This window comes from Eubalaena glacialis, chromosome 19 (genome assembly GCF_028564815.1).
Source record: "Eubalaena glacialis isolate mEubGla1 chromosome 19, mEubGla1.1.hap2.+ XY, whole genome shotgun sequence".
Lineage (NCBI taxonomy): Eukaryota > Metazoa > Chordata > Mammalia > Artiodactyla > Balaenidae > Eubalaena > Eubalaena glacialis.
The window spans coordinates 23,642,924-23,665,729 of NC_083734.1; the positions used below are offsets into that span (position 1 = coordinate 23,642,924).

A 22,806-nucleotide genomic window follows, 5' to 3' on the forward strand; every position below is an offset into this window, starting at 1 on the left:
TTCAGACTTCTTTCCAACAGCAAAAAATATTATTTTGAAAAAAAAAATTCACATACACGTGAAACTACATTTTTACAGTAGCTGTCCTAAGTAAGGAAAACATTTCTAAGGATCACTAAACTGCTTCTACGCAAGTACAAAGTCATAAAATATTCTCACAGAAATATTTCCATCTACAACTGGTTAATAAAATGAATCACAGACATTTTCTATGTGCTAAAATCTGTAGAATGAAATTTATTAGCAACTTGAAAGAGATGTCAAATTACTTACCTTTACTGGTTCTTGAGTTACTAGTGGCTGGTTATCAATAGCCCCTGGTTTCTGAGGATTGAGGTGCAACAAAATATTCCCACTGGTTCCTAGTAAACACTGGTTGTTATTGTCAGAAGTGTTATGTTGTCGAGCAAAGCACATATCTGCCCCTGGTGTGGCAGAATACAGAAAGCCTGTAAGGAAAAAGAAGATGGAATCTCTTTATTTTATTATACATAAATAGGCTTGAATATACAAACTCAATGTCCATGTATTAGGTTAACGCTATTATTCTGTGGTCAGGTCAGTACAGGGTTAGATTCTGATTAATTCTGTAGAAGATAGGAAATAGAGAGGTATTCCTTTCTGGACAATACCTAGTATAACACTAGGTAGAATAAAAGCTTTGAAAATTGTTGCTAAATGAATGTTTGGCCAGACTCCTAGAATATCTAATAATTCACAAGAATTATATGTCCTCTTCCCTTCCTCTGATAGGAAAGGAAGAAATACAGTCAAGTAGCTGGGCTCTCACATATCTTCCCTTAATTCTTCCTTCCACCTGCAAAGGTTCTTGGTAGATAATGGTGATAACAAGTCTCTAAACCAAAGGGAAGGAGCTAAAACAAGAACCCCAACAGGAGAGTGCTGGGAGGGAAGAAACTGTTGCCTAATAAATCTATTTGAAAGGAAGGCATGAATGTTACAATAGAAAAATACACACAGGAAAATGACTGGTGATAACTTAGAGTTGTGAACCCCAGTGGTATCTTAAGGTATTTCAACTCTCAACAACATGTTAATCTCAGGTAAACCTTCTAGCCATCAATTACTTTGAACCTTCTATCTGTGGTATGGCTCAGCATGTGTATAGCACAGATTATACAGAGTGAACACATATCAAAAAGGATCTTAGGGAGGGTCAAGAAACAATCTTAGTGTGAAAGCTGATCAGAGAGAGCACTTCTAGGACTGCTAAGTGATCTCTGTAACGTCAGATGGGGAAAAAGAAGCAGTAGATTCTACAAAGAGTTTTGTAGAGAAAATGCTAACTCTGTCCAATTTGCCTTCTCCCTCCACAGAAAAGGAGAAAAAAATCTCAAAGATGAAACAACACCAGAATAAGGTTGAGAGTCCTGCTACTGTATCAGCAGAATAATAGGTATCAACTAAATTCATTTGGGCCAAAATACACCAAAGCATCTTCCCCATAAGTGCAGAACCACTAAGTTTTATGTAGGTATCAACAACGGAAGGGGATTATGGGGAACATTATGAAGTCTTTCTAAATATTTTAACAAAATAACCCCCAAATTCCATCCTGAAATGTCTGTAGAATCTGATATGAGAGTGCATTTAATCCAATGAATGTATGCTTATGGTTAGAGAGAGTTCTGGAGATAAAAATTTAGATTTTCTTATGTCTTCTCAAATCTAAATTTATTGACAAAATGATTTAATAACAATATGGGAAGAGTGACAATCAATGAAAACTGTGAAAATATTTTCAAATTGAGAGATTAATGAAGTAGAATATAGAAGAGCTCCTCTTTGTAAAGCTACTACTACATTCAAGAATCTATTAATTGACCATTTCATTCGAAACTTATTTCTGTGAATGGAAACGTGATGGCCCATATCCTACCAAGCACACTCTCTGATAAAGTGTACCCCTTTAAGAAATGACCCTGCCTAAACCTCGTGGAAAACAAACTATGCTTACCACTGCCAGCAGTTTCCGAGGCTTCAGATGCAGTAGAAATGTTGTCTGAAAATTTCTCTTCTGTGGTGTTCACATAACTGGGGCTGCCTCCTCCGATTCTATCTTCACTCTGCTCTATAGGATGTACTGTTGTTCCAAATAAATATTTTCCTCCATTCAGAACAGATGACGGCTCAATTACAACAGGGCTGGCATCCTAAAAATCATGAAGTCAGAAATTAAGAGGTAAAATTCAATAATCTGCCACTTATGCAGCCTTCAAAAATGAATCTGCAAATTGTTTATTGTTTCTAATCTTCCTGTGGTTGGCTACAGCCACTTAAAAACATTTTGATGTATAACTAAATTTTAATTTCTTCAAAGGGGAATAGTGTATATAAATAAAATTGGTAAGGCAGAATGGGAACAGACTGCAAGGGACTCTGTGCCACATAAAATAATTTAGACTTTATTCTGTTGAAAGTTGGAAATCATGGAAGGCTTTTATTGATACTAAAAAATTAAATAATATTTATTCTTTTTACTATTAAAGATTACATTGTTATTATAGAAAATATGGAAAAATAAGAAGAAAATAAATATCACAAGTACTCAGATGCCATCATTAATTTTTTGTGACTGAAAACATATACATATATGTAAAAAATAAATGTGGAGAATACAGTTAGAATTAAGGGCAGGGCACTGACTTCCCAGCTATGTGACCTTTTACAATAAGTAAACTTATAAGCCTCAGCTCCTTCATGGGTAAAAACTAGGATAATATTAGTATTAATATCTACCTCAAAGTTTTATGCCTGGCATTTAGTAAATGTGAACTATCATTCTGGTTGTTGTTAGATATCACATTTTAAATACAGCATATTGCTAGTTTTTCTTTCCCTTAACATTATATTGACAGGATTTTTCTGTGAGAGGCTTTTAAATAGGGGAATAGCATAACCGAATTTTTGCTTTAAAAATAACTCTAGTGTGTAGAAAGGATTTGAGGCAGAAACTGAAAATTGAGACACAAGTTAGAAGACTTCTATAATAATTCAGGCAAGAGATGATGAGGCACTAAACCATAAAAAGCTAGATCCATAAGTAAGGATATAGAGAGAAGAGCATGGATTTAGGAGATTAAAAAAAACTTGACAACTAATTGTGTATGAAAGAGGGGCACAGATAATTCCAAGGTCGGACATGAGGTGCTGGCTTAGATGACTGGATGGGAGTTGGCACCTTCATAAGATAAGGTGTATTGGTGACTGGAATCGTTTTGGGAATGACCTTATTTTGGGATATTCTGGTTTGAGATATGTGGACATTTGAGTCTAGTGCTCAGGACAGAGAAAGAGACTAGATATAAAAATGTGGGGCTCAACAGACTTCCGGAAGGACAAGAAAATGGTGTATGTAGAATAAGGAGAGTACAATATTTACAGGATAGGTAGCAGAAGAATCTGGGAAGGACACTGAGTCTGAATGACCAGAGAAAAATCAGGAGATGCAGAATACCAGAAGCAGAGGCCGCTAGCATAGAACTATTCTCTACTAAGTTTACTTGTGGAAAAAAAACAAAAAAAAAGAGAGAGAGCTAAGACTTGAGGAGAAGCTGGAGGGAAGGTGCTATGAGAATGTATATCTGTGAGTGTTTTAAAAAGATCAGGATATTTTTAAGTGAGAGGGTAAAGAGAAAGACTAAAAGGGCTAACCAGCAGAACAAGATCCCATAGGCATCTGAGAATGACAGACAGTAACATGGGTAAAGGATCTCAAGTGGCATTCAATAAATAATGACATGAATTTTAGTAGATGAAACTGATCAATGGATGTGGGCCTTGAAGGCACATCTTATAAAGTAACTAACTGAAACCCAAGAAAAACATCAAATTTAAAAGACAAACTCCAAGTCACAGAATAGCAACAGCATAATGGATGCTTTAGATTCTTTTAATGAAATTACAGCATCCCTAATTTTAGCCAAAACAAGGAGACATTGTGTCAATATTTTATTAGATTTTTTTCCCTCTTTGATCTGTAAGGCAGGTGAATACTATCAATTTGTAAATCCTTCAGAAGACAGCTCTGAAGAAATTCCAGTGCCTTTAATCAAAAGAGTGGCAATAAGAATGAGAATGAAACCTAGATTTCTTTCTACATACCAATTAACTTTATTGGACTAAAAAATTTTAAATAGCCTTATTGTTAAAACTTCAAATAGTTCAGAAGCACATAGATTCACATTCTTTATTACAGATCCAAGTGTTAGCATCTTCTATTAATTATTAAGTTTCTTAAAATATGGGAAAGGTACCAGATTATTTTGGGTATTAAATAACCCTAGTTCACAGTGAAAAAATTATTCCCTATTCAATTCTCTTTCAATCCTCTGATTACTTCAAGGACAGGGTCTCAGTTTGGTACTAATGTGCTAATCTAATGCTTGATCTGCTAATCTAATACTTGACAATTTCTCTTTTTGACAGAGAACAGGTCTCAGTATCAGTCTTCAAAAGGCAACACTACTTGGCTAGACTTTAATAATATATTTTATTTTCATTGATTTTATTTTGATCCTCTATTTCTGGAATGTGACACTGATTTTCTATTTAAGATAGTGATATAAAGTTTCCTTTTAAAATAAAATATATTTACATAAAAAATGATAAAGTTATTTATATAAACATACTAAGAAAATAATAGTATGGGAACTATATGGTAAAAAAATGGTGACCATAGTACACAAATGATTAAAAACTGGGAGTCTACATTAAGTATGGATTTGGGGTCATCAATATTTTAAATTCAACTATCCACCAAAGAAGTCAAAATTGTATATGGACAATGGAACAATAGAATCACACTGATCTATGGCCTGTGAAGTAGGCCTGAGTAGTTAGTTTATATTATTAATGTTTGGACTTCAGTTTGTAGACTTCATAGCAATTTATTAAAGGTAATATTGATCTTCTCACAGCTTTTCTGATATTGAGTCCATACCAACAAAATGTATTCCATTTAAATTAGATTTCAAAAGAAAATTTTCAGTAAACAAAAATGACTTTATTTAAATTAATTCAAACTTTTTCTTCAACTATGCCTTCTGATTTATCTGGTCTGGAGTGCAGCATAGGCATTTCTTTCTTTTTTTTTTTTTAAGCTTTCTATGTGATTTTGCTATGCAACCACTGCCCAAGTGAGGATTACAGTCTCCTACTTTTGTTTTCATAATGTGCTCCAAATGCTGAGTATAGTAACTGATTTCTTAATGAATCTATTACTTGCTCTGGAACTTGCTTTTTAGAAAAGCAAGTTGGTAGCATCATATAGGTATTCATTTCTTTCCCCTTCAAATCTTTATCTAGGTTGGAGCATTTTATTACTGGCCACTAGTCACACAAAGTCTGATGGAGTTAATAATCCTATGAAAAATGTAGATAAACAGGAATCTTACTCACATATTTGACATATTCTTTCCACTGCTGCCACCACTGCATGGAGATGATAAACCAATTGTGTCCGGGTTGCAGACCATACCTGCTCTCCCGTTCTAACCATCCTCTGTACATACAAAAGAAATTCAGTACAACAAATGGTGTATAAAACATATGCCCGCGCACCTACAAATTATCATTAGAAATTTTTCGAAGGAAAAACATGAAACAGATATACTCGGGAGATGGCCACATTTTAAATTAGTGAAACATTGATAAGCCAATTTCTGGAGTCATAACACCACTATTAAGCCTCCAACTGATGTTTCAAATACAGCTTAACTGAGGAATAATTTAATAACATACTAGTTACCTGAATTAAGTAAAGAACTCAATGATTTTGGTAAACTTACAGTCATGTGCAACCATCATCACAATCCAATTTTAGAACATTTCAGATACCCAAAAAAGATACTTTATGCCTATTTTTAGTCATTTTTTAGTCAAATTACTGCCCTCAGCCACAAGACATCACTAGTCTATTTTCTATCTCTTATAAATTTCCTTTTTATGAACATTTTGCAATTTTTAAATGGACAAGGAACTTAAATAAATGGAATGTTATCACATGGTCTTTTATATCTGGCCTCTTTTACTTAGCATGTTTCAGAGGTTCATCTATGTTGGAGTAGATATCACTAGTTTGTGCTTTTTTATTACTGAATAATATTCCATAGGTATATTATTATATATATACACATATACACCATATTTTGTTTATCTATCTAACACCTGATAATTTGAAACTGGCTAACTGTTTTCCAAAGTGGCTGCACCATTTAACATCCCCATCAGTTATTGTATGAGGGTTCTAGTTGCTCCACATTCTCACCAACACTTGTTATTGTCTGTCTTTTCTATCACAAATGTCCTAATGGGTGTGAAGTGGTGTCACATTGTGATTTTATTTTTAAGATTAATTTATTATTTATTTATTTATTTTTATTGGCGTATAATTGCTTTACAATGTGTTAGTTTCTGCTGTACGATGAGGTGAATCAGCTATATGTATATCTATATCCCCTCCCTCTTGGACCTCCCTCCCATGCCTCCATCCCACCCATCTAGGTCATCACAGAGCACCAAGCTGAGCTCCCTGTGCTATACAGCAGGTTCCCACTAGCTATCTATTTTACACATGGTAGTGTATTTATGTCAAACCTAATCTCCCAGTTGGTCCCACCCTCCCCTTCCCCTGCTGTGTCCACATGTCCATTCTCTATGTCTATGTCTCTATTCCTGCCCTGCAAATAGGTTCATCTACCATTTTTCTAGATTCCACATATATACATGAATATACGATATTTGTTTTTCTCTTTCTGGCTTACTTCACTCTGTATCACAGATTCTAGGTCCAGCCACATCTCTACAAATGACCCAATTTCATCGTTTTTTCTGGCTGAGTAATATTCTATTGCATATATGTACCACATCTTCTTTATCCATTCATCTGTCAATGGACATTTAGGTTGGTTCCACGTCCTGGCTATTGTAAACAGTGCTACAGTGAACATTGGGGTACATGTGTCCTTTTGAATTATGGTTTTCTCAGGGTATATGCCCAGTAGTGGGATTGCTGGGTCATATGGTAGCTCTATTTTTAGTTTTTTAAGGGACCTCCATACTGTTCTCCACAGTGGCTGAATCAGTTTACATTCCCACCAACAGTGCAAAAGGGTTCCCTTTTTTCCACACCCTCTCCAGCATTTATTGTTTGTAGATTTTTTGATGATGGCCATTCTGACCAGTGTGAGGTGATACCTCACTGTAGCTTTGATTTGCATTTCTCTAATAATTAGCGATGTTGAGAATCTTTTCATGTGCCTCTTGGCCATCTGTATGTCTTCTTTGGTGAAATGTCTATTTAGGTCTTCTGCCCATTTTTTAATAGGGTTGTTTGTTTTTTTGATATTGAGCTCCATGAGCTGTTTGTATATTTTGTAGATTAATCCTTTGTTTATTGCTTCATTTGCAAGTATTTTCTCCCATTCTGAGGGTTGTCTTTTCGTCTTGTTTATGGTTTCCTTTATTTACTTTTGGCTGCATCAGGTCTTAGTTATGGCACGTGGGATCTTTGTTGTGGTGCTCGGGCTTCTCTCTAGTTGTGGCCTGTGGGTTTTCTCTTCTCTAGTTGTGGCATGCAGGCTCCAAGGTGTGTGGGCTCTGTAGTTGTGGTGAGTGGGCTCTGTAATTGTGGAGTGTGGGCTTAGTTGCCCCATGGCATGTGGGATCTTAGTTCCCTGACCAGGGATCGAACCCATGTCCTCTGCATTGTAAGGCGGATTCTTTACCACTGGACCACCAGGGAAGTCCCCACACTGTGATTTTTAAAACACTATTCTTATTGAGGAGAAATTCATATAACATAAGATGGTTGTTGCACATTTTAAATGTACTAAATGCCACTGAATTGTATACTTTACAATCTTTTTTTTTTTAACACCTTTATTGGAGTATAATTGCTTTACAATGGTGTGTTAGTTTCTACTGTATAACAAAGTGAATCAGCTATACATATACATTTATCCCCATTTCTCCTCCCTCTTGCATCTCCCTCCCACCCTCCCTATCCCACCCCTCTAGGTGGACACAAAGCACGGAGCTGATCTCCCTGTGACATTTGGCTGCTTCCTACTAGCTATCTATTTTACATTTGGTAGTGTACATATGTCCATGCCACTCTCTCACTTCGTCCCAGCTTACCCTACCCCTCCCCATATCCTCAAGTCCATTCTCTACGTTTGCGTCTTTATTCCTGTCCTGCCCCTAGGTTCTTCAGAACCATTTTTTTGTTGTTTTTTTAGATTCCATATATGTTAGCATATGGTATTTTTTTTTCTCTTTCTGACTTACTTCACTCTGTATGACAGTCTCTAGGTCCATCCACCTCACTGCAAATAACTCAATTTCATTTCTTTTTATGGCTGAGTAATATTCCATTGTATATATGTGCCACATCTTCTTTATCCATTCATCTGTCAATGGACACTTAGGTTGCTTTCACGTCCTGGCTATTGTAAATAGTGCTGCAATGAACATTGTGGTACATGACTCTTTTTGAATTATGGTTTTCTCAAGGTATATGCCCAGTAGTGGGATTGCTAGGTCATATGGTAGTTCTATTTTTAGTTTTTTAAGGAACCTCCATAGTGTTCTCCATAGTGGCTGTATCAATTTACATTCCCACCAACAGTGCTACAATTGTTAATTTTATGCTATGTGAACTTCTCCAAAACATTTTCATACATCCCAACTAAGCAGTTATTTTCTATTACTCCCTTCCCCCAGCCCTTGACAATCACCAATCTGCTTTCTGTACCAATAGATTTACCTATTCTGGATATTTCATATAAATCAGGGGGCCCCAACCCCTAGGCCGTGGACCAGTATTGGTCTGTGGCCTGTTAGGAACCAGCCGCACAGCAGGAGGTGAGTGGCGGGTAAGCAAGCAATGCTTCATCTGCCGCTCCCCATCGCTCCCCATTGCTCGCATTACTGTCTGAACCATCACTCACATTACTGCCTGAACCATTTCCCCCCCACCCCACCCCCCCGAGTCTGTGGAAAAATTGTCTTCCACAAAACCGGCCCCCGGTGCCAAAAAGGTTGGGGACCACTGATATAAATGGTATCATATAATATGTGACCTATTGTGTCTGGCTTCTTCATTTGTGAGGTTCATCCATGATGTAGCATGTGTCAGTACATCATTCCTTTTTATGGCTAATATTTCATGGCATAGATATACATTTTGTTTATTCATTCATCTACTGGTTGATATTTGGGCTGTTTCCACCTTATGGCTATTGTGAATAGTGCTGATATAAACATTTGGGTACAAGTATTTGAGTGTCTATTTTCAATTGTTTTAAGTATATACCTAGAAGTGGGCTTGCTGGATTATGTGGTAATTCCATGTTGAAGAAGTACCAACTTGTTTTCTAAAGCAGCTACACCATTTTACAATTCTACCAGTGATGCAATGAGGATCCCAAATTCTCCACATCATCACAAAATTTATTTTCCATTTTAAAAATTAAAAATATCCTAGTAGGTGCAAAGTGGAATTTCATGTGGTTTTGAATTGCAAAATTTCCTTAATGACTCATGTTTTTGAGCACCTTTTCAACTGCTGGATAACCACTTGTATATCATCTCTGAAGAAATGTGTATTCAAGTCCCTTGCCCATTTTAAAATTGAGTTATCTTTTGGTTGGTGAGCTGTAGGAGTTCTTTATATATTCTACTTACTTGACCCTTGTCAGATCTGTGATTTACAAATATTATGTCTCATTCTGTAGGCTTTCTTTTCACTTTCTTTTTTTTTTTTTTAATAAATTTATTTATTTATTTATTTATTTTTGGCGTGCTGGGTCTTTGTTTCTGTGCGAGGGCTTCCTCCAGTTGCGGCAAGCGGGGGCCACTCTTCATCGCGGTGCGCGGGCCTCTCACTATCGCGGCCTCTTGTTGGGGAGCGCAGGCTCAGCAGTTGTGGCTCACGGGCCCAGTTGCTCCGCGGCATGTGGGATCTTCCCAGACCAGGGCTCGAACCCGTGTCCCCTGCATTGACAGGCGGATTCTCAACCACTGTGCCACCAGGGAAGCCCTCTTTTCACTTTCTTGACAATGCCCTTTGATGAACAGTTTTTTAATTTTGATGAAGCCAAATTTATCCATTTTTTTTCTTTGGTTGCTTATGCTTTGGCGGTCATGTATAAGAATTAATTTCAAAATCCAAATCATTCTTGAAGAAATATTTTTGCAGGATATAGAATTCTAGTTTTTTGTTTTTTCTTTCAGCACTTTAAATCTTATTGAGGATCCATTGTATGTGATAAGTAGCTTTCTTGCTGCTTTCAAAATTCTGTCCCTGGCTTCTGACAACTTGATGATAATGTGTCTTGATGTGGATCTCTTAGAGTTTAACCCTGAAGTTCAATGAGCTTTTTGAATGTTTAGGTTCTTGTCTTTTATCAAATTTGGTAAGTTTTTTCTTCAAATATTCTGTCACTTCCTCTCTCTCCTCTCCTTCTGGGGTTCCCATCATGTGAATGCTTGCTGCTATTTCACAGGTCTCCTAGGCTCTGTTCATCTTCCTTCATTCTTTTTCCTTTCTACCCCTCAGTCTGGGGTAGTTCAATTGAACTACCTTTAAATTTGCTGATTCTTTCTTCTATCTACTCAAATCTGGTGGTGAACCTCTCTACTGAATTTTTCATTTTGCTTATTGTACTCTTCAGCTCCAGAATTTGTGCTTGGTTCCTTTTTATACTTTCTTTCTCTTTACTGATATTATCTGTTTGTCCATACATTATTCTCCTGGTTATTTTAACCTCTTTGTTCATGGTTTCCAGCAGCTTTCTGAACATATTTAAGATAGTTGATTAAAATCTTTGTCTACTAAGTCCAATGTCTGTGCTTCCTTAGAGACAGTTTCTGTTAATTTCTTCTATGAATGGGCGATAGACTTTCTTGTTTTGCTGCATGGTTCATAATTTTTGTTGAAAACTAGACCTTTTGAATATTATAATGTGGCAACTCTGGAAATCTGATCCTCCCCCTGCCCCCACTGGTTTTTGTTGCTTGCTATAGTGTTTGTTCAGTGACATTCCTAAACTATTTTTTGTAAAGTCTGTTATGTGTGGTCTCTGAAGTCTCTCTTCACTTCACTCGTGTTCAGCTAGTGTTTTGACAGAGATTTCCTTGAATGGCAGGAGCGAGGGGAGAGGGAGAGAAAAGGAATAGTAGGGGGAAGAAAAAAAGGGAGGAGGAGAGGAAGAATAGGGAGGAGGGGATGGAGGAGGGCAGGGTGGGGAGAGGAAGAAGATGAGGAGGAAACAAAAACCACTCCTGTCTTTACAGAATAGCTCTGTGCTGGGGAATTCTTCAATGCTTATCCAGACTCTTTAGAGCTGCCTTAGCCTTCATATTATACATGCCCTCAGTCTAGAGATTAGCCAGAGGTGAAAACATAGGGGTATTCTCAGGTCTATTCTGAGCATGCATCTTGCCACGAGTATGTGCAAGGCTTTCTAAATTTGCTAGTATACACAAGTGTGCTTTCAAATGCCCTAATTTTCCAAGGAAACTCTCTCCAGCTTCTCTTCCTAGACTTTTGGCACTCTGTTGTACGGCTCAACTATAATCTTTTGCCCCAGGTCGTTACGGTTTGTTCATTTGCTTTACAATATTTTTGAGGAATCCCCACTGCTTTTCCAGCCTGGTTAAGTTCTCAGTTAGGCATACCAGAGATGAACTCCTTGTGTCAGTTCTTCAAATAAACCCAGACAGGTTAGAACAAACAAACACAAATCTTTGTGAACATGGTGTGCTCTGTTCCATGTGAAACGAAGCACAGATGCCTAAACCAGGAACATGGGTTGCCATCTTCAAGACTGACAATGAACCAGATAAGGGCAAATATAAATGCCAGAGTTTTCCTATTGCTTTTCAGTTGGCCTTTTTTTTTTTTAAGAGTTCTAACAAAGTTTGACAGTTTTTCCTTTATTTTTCACTGTTTCTGTGGAGAGACAGGCTCTTGGAGCTACCTACTACACCAGTTTCACTGAGTCACTGCTATCATTGTGCTTGTAATTTGCCTTCCCTGAAAATGCATGGGTGTATTAGCCATTCATTCATACATGTTTAGTGAAATGCCTATTCAAGTCTTTTGCATATTTTACTTGGATTTAAAAATTTCTAATGTTGTAACACTCACTTATATAACCTGGAAACAAGTCCTTTATCGAATAAAGGATATGCAAATATTTTCTCCCAGTCTCTGTGTTAATGGTGTCTCTTGAACCTTGAAAGTTTTTAATTTTGACTATGTCCAATTTATCAAAACAAATTCATTTATGGATTGTGCTTTTGGTGTTATATCTAAGAAATCCTTGGCAACACCAAATCCCAAAGACTTTCTATTTTTTTTCTCCAGAAGTGTTATAGTTTTAGTTTTTATGTTTAGGTCTATGGGATCCATTTGGACTACATTTTTTTTTTGTATGGTATAGGTAAGGATCTAAATCTTTTCAAGGTGGATATCCAACTATTCCCACACAATTTGTTGAAAATACAACCCTTTCTCCATTACATTTTGTTGGCAAATTTGTAGGAAATTAATTGACCAAATATATAAAGGTTTATTTCTAAACTGTCAGTTCAGTTTGATTGATCTGTGTGTCTGTCCATGTGCCAGTACCACACTACCTTGATTAATGCAGCCTTATAGTAAGTTTGAATTCAGGAAGTTCTCCAATTCTGTTTTTTTTGAAGTTGTTTAGGCTAATCTGAGTTCTTTGTGTTTCTATATGAAAATTAGGAATATCTTGTCAGTTTCTACAAAAAAGCTAGGATTTTGATTGGTATCATGTTGAATCTATAAATCAGTTTGGGAGAATTATCTTGACAGTACTGAGTTTTCAAACACATGAACATGGGAAGTCTCTTCATTTACAAAGATTTTAATTTCTCTCAGCCTGGCTTTGTAGTTTTCAGTGCACAAGTCTCACACTTCTTTTGTTAAATTTGTTTCCTAGGATTTTATTTATTTTGATTCTATTGAGAAGGGAACTAGAGTCTTAATTTTAACTTTACTTTCAAATTATTCAGTGTTAGTAAATAGCAATTCAATTGATTTTTTATATTGATTTTGTATCTTACAACCTTGTTGAACTAATTATTAATTCTAATAGATTTTCTGTGGATTCTTTAAGAGTTAGAATCTATGTCTGCAAATAGAAACAGTTTTACTTCTTCCTTTATAATCTGGATGACTTTTAAAAATTTATTTATTTAATCTTACCTGATTTCACTGGCTAGAACCTCTAATACAAAGTTGATAGACGTGGTGAGAGCAAGCATCCTTGCCTTTGTCCTGATCTTATGGGAAAAGTCTTCAGTGTTCCACCGTTAGATATATCAGTTGTAGGTTTTTCAAGAAATCTTTATCAAGTTAACAAATTTCCATTCCCCAAAGGTTTCTTTGAATGTGCATAGTTGTGTTCCAATAAAACTTTGTTTGTGTACCCTGAGATTAAAGTTTCATTTAATTGTAAAGTGTCCCAATTATTAATCCCCTTTTGATGGTTTTCAAACATTTAAAAATGTAAAATAACATTTTTAGCTTGCAGGCTGTATAAAAATCAGGTAGCATTCCCAAGTTAGCCAAAGGGCCAGAGTATGAAAACCCATGGCCTAGAATACAGTCTGTCCTAGACTGTATTCCATGTGCACTTGAATATGTATTCTGCTGTTTGCTGGGTAGAGTATTCTGTTACTGGGTGCATATATATTTACAATTGTTATATCTTCCTGATGAATTGAAACTTTTATCATTATAAAATGTCTGTCTGTAGTAACATTTTTTTGCATAAAAGCCATTTTAATTCTAATATCAGTATAGCCACTCCAGCTCTCTTATGATTACTATCTGCATGGTTATATTTTTTTCATCCTTTTATTTTCCATCTATTTGTGTCTTTAAATCTCAAGTACAGATCATCCACAATTTATGATGGGGTTATGGCACGATAAACTCATCATAAGTTGAAAATATCTTAAGTTGAAAATGTATTTAATACACATAGTCTGCTGAACATCATAGATTGATTAGCTTAGGCTACCTTAAACGTGCTCAGAACACTTATATTAGCCTACAGTTGAGCAAAATCATCTAACACAAAACACATTTTATAATACAGTGTTGAATATCTCATGTAATTTATTGAATATTATACTGGAAGTGAAAAACACAATGGTTGTATTAGTATAGAATGGTTTAAGTGTATTGGTTGCTTACCCTTGTGATTAAGTGGCTGACTGGAAGCTGCAGCTCACTGCTGCTGCCCAGCATTATAAGAGAGTATCGTACCACATATCAGTAGCTCAGAAAAAGATCAAAATTCAAAATATGGTTTCTACTAAATGTGTTATTGCTTTTGAACCATGATAAAGTCAAAAAATCATAACTCAGGGACTGTCTGTAGTTGGATTTAAAAAGATTCAGTCTATCTTTAGCTTTTGATTAGAGTGTTTAATTCATTATTATTTAAGGTAATTATTGGTTTGGATTTATGCCTACTATTTAGTTATTTGTTTTCTATTTATTTCAAGTATTTTTATTTGTTCCTCTATTCCTCCTTTACTTCCTTTTTTGCATTAAATAGATATTTTCTAGTATATCACTTTAATTTTTTTTAAGAAACCATATTTTGGGATTATTTTCTTAGTGGCTGCTCTAGAGTTACAATATGGATCTTAACATATTCTACTTCAGATTAACTCTAAATTATTGCAGTGATATATAGAAACCTTACTCATACACAGCTCTGCCTCCTACTCTTTTTGTATTATTATTGTCACACATTTTCTATGTTACAAAAACACAATTTTTAAATCACTATCTCATTAATATTAAATTAGTAAAAAGAAACAGAAAATATATATTTATACTGTCTTTTATTAACTATGTAATTATGTTTACTGGTGCTCTATATTTCTTTGTGTGGAGTCAAATTACTGTCTGGTGTCACTTCCTTTCAGCCTGAAGAAGTTTCTTTAGCATTTATCCTAGGACATGTTTACTAGCATCAAATTCAGTATTTATATTTACCTTCATTTCTGAAAGATAGTTCTGCTGGATAAAGAATTCTGGATTGACAGTTTTTCCCCTTTCAGCATTTTAAATGCCATCCCACTGGCTACTGACCTCCATCTTTTAAGAACATCAGCTGTTGACTGTATTGGGGTTGCCGTCTACAAAAGAAGTCATTCTTCTCTTCCTGCTTTTGAGATCTTCTCTTTGCCTATAGCTTTGAACAGTTTGACCATGTGTCTAAATATGAATCTCTTTATGTTTCACTTACTTGCAGTTCACTGGAATTCTTGAATTACTGATTTTCAACACATTTTGGAAGGTTCAGCCATTAATCTGTCAAATATTTTTCTCTGCTCTTTTCTCTCTCTCTCCTTTCCTTCTGGAACTTCCATTATGTTTATGTTGGTATACTTATTTCTGGCAGTCCATATGTCTCTGAAGTGCTGTTCACTTTTATTTATTCTTTTGTTTCTGTTCTTCACATTGGAAAAATCTCTATTGGTCTATATTTTGCTGGTTATTTCTCTGTCGGTTCAAATCTGTTGTGAATTTTTGTTTCACTTACTGTACTTTTCAACTCCGGAATTTCTATTGGCTTCTCTTTTAAAATTCTGTCTCTTTACTGATATTTTGTATTTGAGCAGTCATTGTCATGATACTTTAATTCTTTAAACAAAGCTTACTTTAGTTCTTTTTTTTTTTTTTTTTTTTTTTTTATTACTTTAGTTCTTTGAAAACACTTATATTCAAATACTGCTTTGAAGTCTGCGTACTAAGTCTAACATCAGTGGCCACCTCAGAGACAGTTTCTATCAACTAGTTTTCCCTCCTTATACGGGTCATATTTTCCTATTCTGTTGAATGTCTTGTAATTTTTTGTTATTGAAAACCAGACATATTTGATAATATATTTCAGCAACTCTGGATTCTGACCACCCCCACGTGTGTTCTTCCTTGTGACTTCCTGAACTAATTCTGCAGAGTCTGTCTCTTCTGCAAGTATAAGGCTGCTCAGTTTTCTTTATTATTATTTTTAAATATTTATTTATTTATTTATTTTATTTTTGGCTGCATCGGGTATTAGTTGTGGCATACAGGATCTTCGTTTAGGCATGCGGGATCCTCTGCTGTGGCGCACGGGCTCCTCACTGCGGCACGTGGGCTTCTCTCTAGCTGTGGCACGTGGGCTCCAGAATGCATGGACTCTCTAGTTGTGGTGCCTGGGCTCTCTAGTTGTGGCCCATGTGCTCAGTAGTTGTGGCACGTGGGCTTAGTTGCCCCGCGGCATGTGGGATCTTAGTTCCCCGACCAGAGATCAAACCCACATCCCCTGCATTGGAAGGAAGATTCTTAACCACTGGACCACCAGGGAAGTCCCAGTTTTCTTTATTATTATTTCTTATATTTATTTTTAAGCCTGGATTTCTTGGGAAGAGCATAACTTATTTGCCAGCCAATGACTAGTGAGAGGCTGTGCTTAAACATCTGGAGCCACTTGCACCTTTTCCCTGATGGATCTGTGTTCACCATTTGAGAAACACATGCAAAGTTCAGAAAGGTTACAGACCTTCTCTGTGCAAGGGAAGGCTTTTACTTTCTGCATGTGCAAGGATTCCCATTAAACCAGGAATAAACAGACAGCTAAGGCTCGCTTTGGTGTCTTCTGAGCTTGCATGTAGTCTTGTATATACTAGCAGCCTTCCAAATCATTTAGAATATGGAGAAGTTTATTAATACTCACTATGGTTATCTTGTTCTCTGGATCTCTTTGTTAAAATTTTGACTGGGCTGTCAGTCTGCTGCTTCCCTTAACCAGTACCTCAACCCCAAGCTAGTGATGTTCCCTGATTGTTTGCCACCATGTGATCTCTACTGTTTTTTACAATTTTCTTATAAGATTGTTTATATGCTTATTTTCTTTTCTTGCTTTCTTTTTTAAATTGAAGTATAGTTAATTTACAATGTTGTGTTACTTTTAGGTGTACAGCAAAGTGATTCAGATATACATATGTATTCCTTTCAGATTCTTTTCCATCATAGATTATTATAAGATATTGAATATAGTTCCCTATACAGCAGGCCCTTGTTGTTTATCTATTTTATATACAGTAGTGTGTATATGTTAATCCCAAACTTCTAATTCCACCCCCCACCCCCATTTTTTTTTACAATTCTCTTGGCCAGGCACTCAGACCTGCTCTACTGCAAATCAAGTCAGCCCTCTCTGGCCTGCCCTGGTAAAACTATCATGCAGATCTGTTGGATGGGAGGGCTTGGGAACAGTCTCAGGTAGAAATACTACAGAATCCCATTATTCTTACCAAGGTTTAGTAGTTTTTCTTGAATAAATGCTTCTCAATTTGTTGAATAACTCTGTTCAGTTTCCAAAGTCCTAAAATGGTTGGTTGACAATTTTGCCCAGTTGCTTTTCAGGGAGAGAATTTGCTGAGATCTTCACTCAGCCATTGCAGAAATCATGATACTGATTTTTTTTAAATAAATTAATTAATTTTTTGACTGCTTTGGGTCTTCATTGCTGCACGTGGGCTTTCTCTAGTTTCAGCGAGCGGGGGCTGCTCTTCGTTGCAGTGTGGTACGTAGGCTTCTCACTGCGGTGGCTTCTCTTGTTGCGGAGCAGGGGCTCTAGGCATGCAGGCTCAGTAGTTACGGCACGCAGGTTCTAGAGCGCAGGCTCAGTAGTTGTAGCACACGGGCTTAGTTGCTCTCCGGCATGTGGGATCTTCCCAGACCAGGGATTGAACCTGTGTCCCCTGAATTGTCAGGCAGATTCTTAACCACTGTGCCACCAGGGAAGTCCATGATACTGATTTTTTTTAAAATTAATTAATTAATTTATTTATTTATGGCTGTGTTGGGTCTTTGTTTCTGTGTGAGGGCTTTCTCTAGTTGTGGCAGGCGGGGGCCACTCTTCATCGCGGTGCGCGGGCCTCTCACTATCGCGGCCTCTCTTGTTGCAGAGCACAGGCTCCAGATGCGCAGGCTCAGTAATTGTGGCTCACGGGCCCAGTTGCTCCGCGGCATGTAGGATCTTCCCAGACCAGGGCTCAAACCCGTGTCCCTTGCACTGGCAGGCAGATTCTCAACCGCTGCGCCACCAGGGACGCCCCATGATACTGATTTTTAAACAAAGTACTGATTCTTTAAGTTAGCGACAAATATTTCTTTCTGTTTTTTTTTTTTTGAGACAAATATTTCTTTCACTTCATTGCCTATGTACCAACCTGACTCATCCTTTATTTATTTATTTAAAAATATTTATTTATTATTTATTTTAGCTGTGCTGGGTCTTAGTTGCAGCAAGTGGGATCTTTAGTTGTAGCAGGTGGACTTCTTAGCTGCGGCATGCGGCTCTTAGTTGTGGCATGTGAACTCTTTAGTTGCGGCATGCGTGCAGGATCTATTTCCCCAATCAGGGATTGAACCCGGGCCCCCTGTATTGGGAGCGTGGAGTCCTACCCACTGGACCACCAAGGAAGTCCCTCATCCTTTATTTTTTATTAAAAAAAAACTTTTTTTGAAGATCTAATTCAGTTTATTCAATGATTCATGAATCAGGTAGCATCCCGTCTAGCAACTAGAAGGGTGATTCCCTGACTCATCCATCAAAAACCATCACAGTAAAATGAATTTTTGAAGTGAAAAGTGGAGGCAAAATAAAACAAAACTCAGAAATCCAAATGAAATAAAAAATTTGGAATCTAGGATTTAAAATTCAGATTTATTGAAAAATAAGAAATACGGAAAGCAGTAGTTGTGTTTTTAATGAAAAAAGTCCTAGACTTGATTCTGCCACCTCCATGTAATTTTAGGTAAGTTCCTCAACTTTTGTGAATCTCAGTTTTCTCTTTTACAAAATGGAATGATGAAATTAATTTCATGCAGTTATTCTGAGGACTAGATGAAATAATCCAAGTGGAAGTATTTTGCAAAGAACAAAGTTTTATAAAAATATAAGATTATCTCAACATTATACTTTTAAATAGAGTTGCTATGAACATTTACAAAATAATTAAGCCAAGAAATATATATACAGTTTACACAGCATTCTTAATATCTATGCTAAGTCATAATGACTTAAGAAGATATTAGTATAACATGAAATTATATTGCAGTGCTGTCAGAAAAAAAAAGTTACTGCAGCTACATAAAAGCCTTTTAGTATTTCCTTACACTATCTCATTTGTACACTTCAATGTATTTTTAATTTTTATTTTATGGGAGTTAAACATTAGAGAAAATCAAGCAACACTGTCAACATCTGTAAACTGTAAATAAGAAGAAGTCTTCTGAGTATGAAAATTAAAAAGACTATACGAGACTACAGTTTTTATGAAAACAACATTTTAAAAAATGGATTTTGCCTAACCTTCTTTAAGAAGTAACCATTTTTACAAATCCATTTTAAAAAGTTGCAAAATATATTTACTACTTCAACTAACCTAAATCTCAATTGGCACTGCCTATTTAAATGTGACTATGTAATCTTGTTCTCTGGTGTTCCCAACAACTCTCTTTCAGTAAAATCTCTTTTATCCATTAGTCCAAAGCCAAAAGAAACTACTAAAAAATTGGTATACACACTACTTTAGGAAAAAGTCAAGTGACAAACTATATGTTAAGACTTTATTCTAAAAGCAAAGTTTAGTAGAGATTCAGTCATATTTCTAAAACTTTCTACATAAACATGTAGTATAATAGTAATCCTAAAGCAATGAAAGATACCTAAGGTATTAAAAATTGAATTATAACTATAAAAATATACAGGCTCATTAACCCAGGTATATGACTTCAAGTAATTCTGCCTAAGTAAATCCCTAATCAAAGGCTTATAGACTTTATTACTAAATTGTTCCAATATACTTATTTTAAATAAAAATAGAGATAATATTAGGGGATGAATAGGACCTATTAGCCAATCATTTAAATTATAAGAGGCTTTTATTGATAAATAAAAGTGTCATTTTATATTATCTGCAGTGGAAATGTAAGCAGAAAGTAAAACTATATTTCAGAATATTCTCATTTTTGTAAAAAATTTACGAATTCCATCAGAGGTATACACGTATGTGCATATCTGATAGAGTGTCAATAGTGCAACCATCAACAAAATGAAAAGGTAGCCTATAAAATGGGAGCAAATATTTGCAAACCACATATTTGATAAGGGGTTGATATCCAAAATATACAAAGAACTCATACAGTTCACTAGCAAAAAACCAAAACAATCCAATTTAAAAAATGGGCAAAGAAAAAAAAATGGGCAAAGGACCTGAATAGACATTTTTCTAAAGAAAACATACAAATGGCCAATGGCTATATGAAAAGGTGCTCAACATCACTAAAAATGAGGGAAATACAAATCAAAACCACAATGAGATATCATCTCACATCTTTTAGGATGGCTATTATAAAAAAGATAAGAGATAACGAATGCTGGCAAGGATGTAGAGAAAAGAAACCCTTGTACACTGTTGGTGGGAACGTAAACTGATACAGCCATCATGGAAAACAGTGTGGAGGTTTCTCAGGAAATTAAAAATGGAACTACCATTTGATCCAGCAATCCCACTCCCGGGTATATATCCAAAGGAAACGAAATCATTATCTTGAAGAGACAGCTCTATTCCCAAGTTCATTGCAGTATTATTCACACTAGCCAAGGTATGGAAACAATCTAAGTGTCCCAAAACGGATGAATGGATAAAGAAAATGTGGTGTTTTTATATATATAAAATGGAATTTTATTCAGCCTTAAAAGAGAAGGAAATCATGTCATTTACAAAAGCATGGATGAAGCTGGAGGGCATTAAGCTAAGTGAAATAAGCCAGACAGAGAAAGACAAATACTGCATGGTATCAAAAAAAAAAAAAAAAAGTCAAATTCAGAAACTGAAGAGAAAAGTGGCTGCCAGGGGCTGGGAGAAATAGAGGTCGGTAAAAAGGTACAAATTTCCATTATAAGATATATAAGGTCTTCAAATCGAATGTGATATAGCTGATAACAATGTATTATATAAATGAAACCTGCTAAGAGAGCAGAACTTAAATGTTCTCACCCTCCACCCCCAAAAGGTAAATAAATATGTGAGCTGATGATGATGGTGTGTTAATTAACTCAATGGGTGGAATCCTTTCATAATGAATACAATATATCAAGTCATCACGTTGTACACTTTAAATATCTTAACCCAATCCCTTGGTTAGGAAGTTAGTTTAACAAAAACATTTCATTATATAACTATTTTGGAGAAACAAAGTGCTACTGTAATGATAACATTAAAATGGGACATGCTGTTACTCAGTAACAATGTATTTCAGGTGTCAGAAATTTCAACTATTTAATGAAAAATATACAGATTGGAACTACAAACTTACCTAATAATTTGTCCTTCCTCTTCTGGAGTAGCTGGTCTTAACCCCAGAACTATGTGACATACCTAGAGATAAAAGCGGTAAATTAAACTTCTTTGGTGCCAATGACTGGACTATAGACTATTCCACATTCTCTGTATGAGATCCATATTCTAGATGGGAATCTAAATCAGCAAAAGCTTTCAATTGATGAATTATCAATGATCCACTTTAGCAAATCTGAACTTTAAACTTAAGTTTTGTGCTGATGTTTCTTTTTAAACAAACCATTGCAATGGAAAGCAATTTCCAAATCTCTGCGTGATAAGAAAGAGAGAGAGAGAGAGAGACAGCGAAGGGAAGAAAGGAAGAAAAGGAGAAAGGAAGAAAGAAACTACTTTTCAGAATATTTCATTAACACTATATATCTTAATTATCTCACATAGAGAATATTACTTCCTTTCCTGAAATCTGAAGAGCATACCATGGCACCTGGGCAGAGAGGTGAAGGGGAGATGAAAAGGATACAGAAGATGAAGGACAATGGTGGCGTTTCAATTTGAACAACTCTAAGAAAAACATTATTGCCACTAGTGCTAAATATGTTTTTTAAGGCTCATTTTCTCCTCAATTTATTTGCCTTCTCTAAATATCATCACAAAAGATATGATTTTTCCCCCAACATTTAACATGAAAATTTTCAAAAATACAGAAAAGTTTAAAGAATTTTACACTGAACACCTCATACCCATTACCTAAGTCTAACATTTACATTTTTATTATACTTAATCTATTCATCCCTCAATTCATCATCTTAATTTTTGCATGCATTTCAAAGTAAATTATAGCTATTAGTACAGCTCCCTGTAAATACATCAGCATGCCTGTTTATAGTTTTGTTTACATTTTGAGGTACAATTTACTTAACAGTACACAAATCAGGTTTATAAGATTCATCCACGTATCACTAGTTCATTCTTTTTTATTGCTGAGTAATAGTCCACTGTTTGAAAATACCATTTTATCCATTCTCCTACTGATGAATACTTGGGCTTTGGGTTTTGTTTTTTTTTTAATTTATTTTTGGCTGCATTGGGTCTTCGTTGCTGCGCGCGGGCTTTCTCTAGTTGTGGTGAGCAGGGTCTACTCTTGGTTGCGGTGCGCAGGCTTCTCATTGTGGTGGCTTCTCTTGCTGCAGAGCACGGGCTCTAGGGCGTGCAGGTTTCAGTAGTTGTGGCACATGGGCTCAGTAGTTGTCACTCACGGGCTCTAGAGCGCAGGCTCAGTAGTTGTGGCACACGGGCTTAGTGGCTCCGCGGCATGTGGGATCTTCCTGGACCAGGGCTCAAACCCGTGTCTCCTGCATTGGCAGGTGGATT

General features: G+C 36.0%; 1 protein-coding gene across 3 annotated transcripts in view; it reads right to left on the bottom strand.

Annotated features, from left to right (window-relative positions):
- The window catches only part of USP32 (ubiquitin specific peptidase 32), a 208,035-nt gene that overhangs the window by 39,310 nt on the left and 145,919 nt on the right, over positions 1-22,806 (bottom strand). For all 3 annotated transcript variants that reach the window (XM_061175432.1, XM_061175431.1, XM_061175430.1), the window contains exons 11-14: positions 21,452-21,513; positions 5,422-5,524; positions 1,979-2,174; positions 274-449 (exon numbers count right to left, since the gene is read on the bottom strand). In XM_061175432.1, the coding sequence (XP_061031415.1) occupies positions 274-449; positions 1,979-2,174; positions 5,422-5,524; positions 21,452-21,513 (537 nt within the window). The remainder of the gene's footprint in view (positions 1-273; positions 450-1,978; positions 2,175-5,421; positions 5,525-21,451; positions 21,514-22,806) is intronic.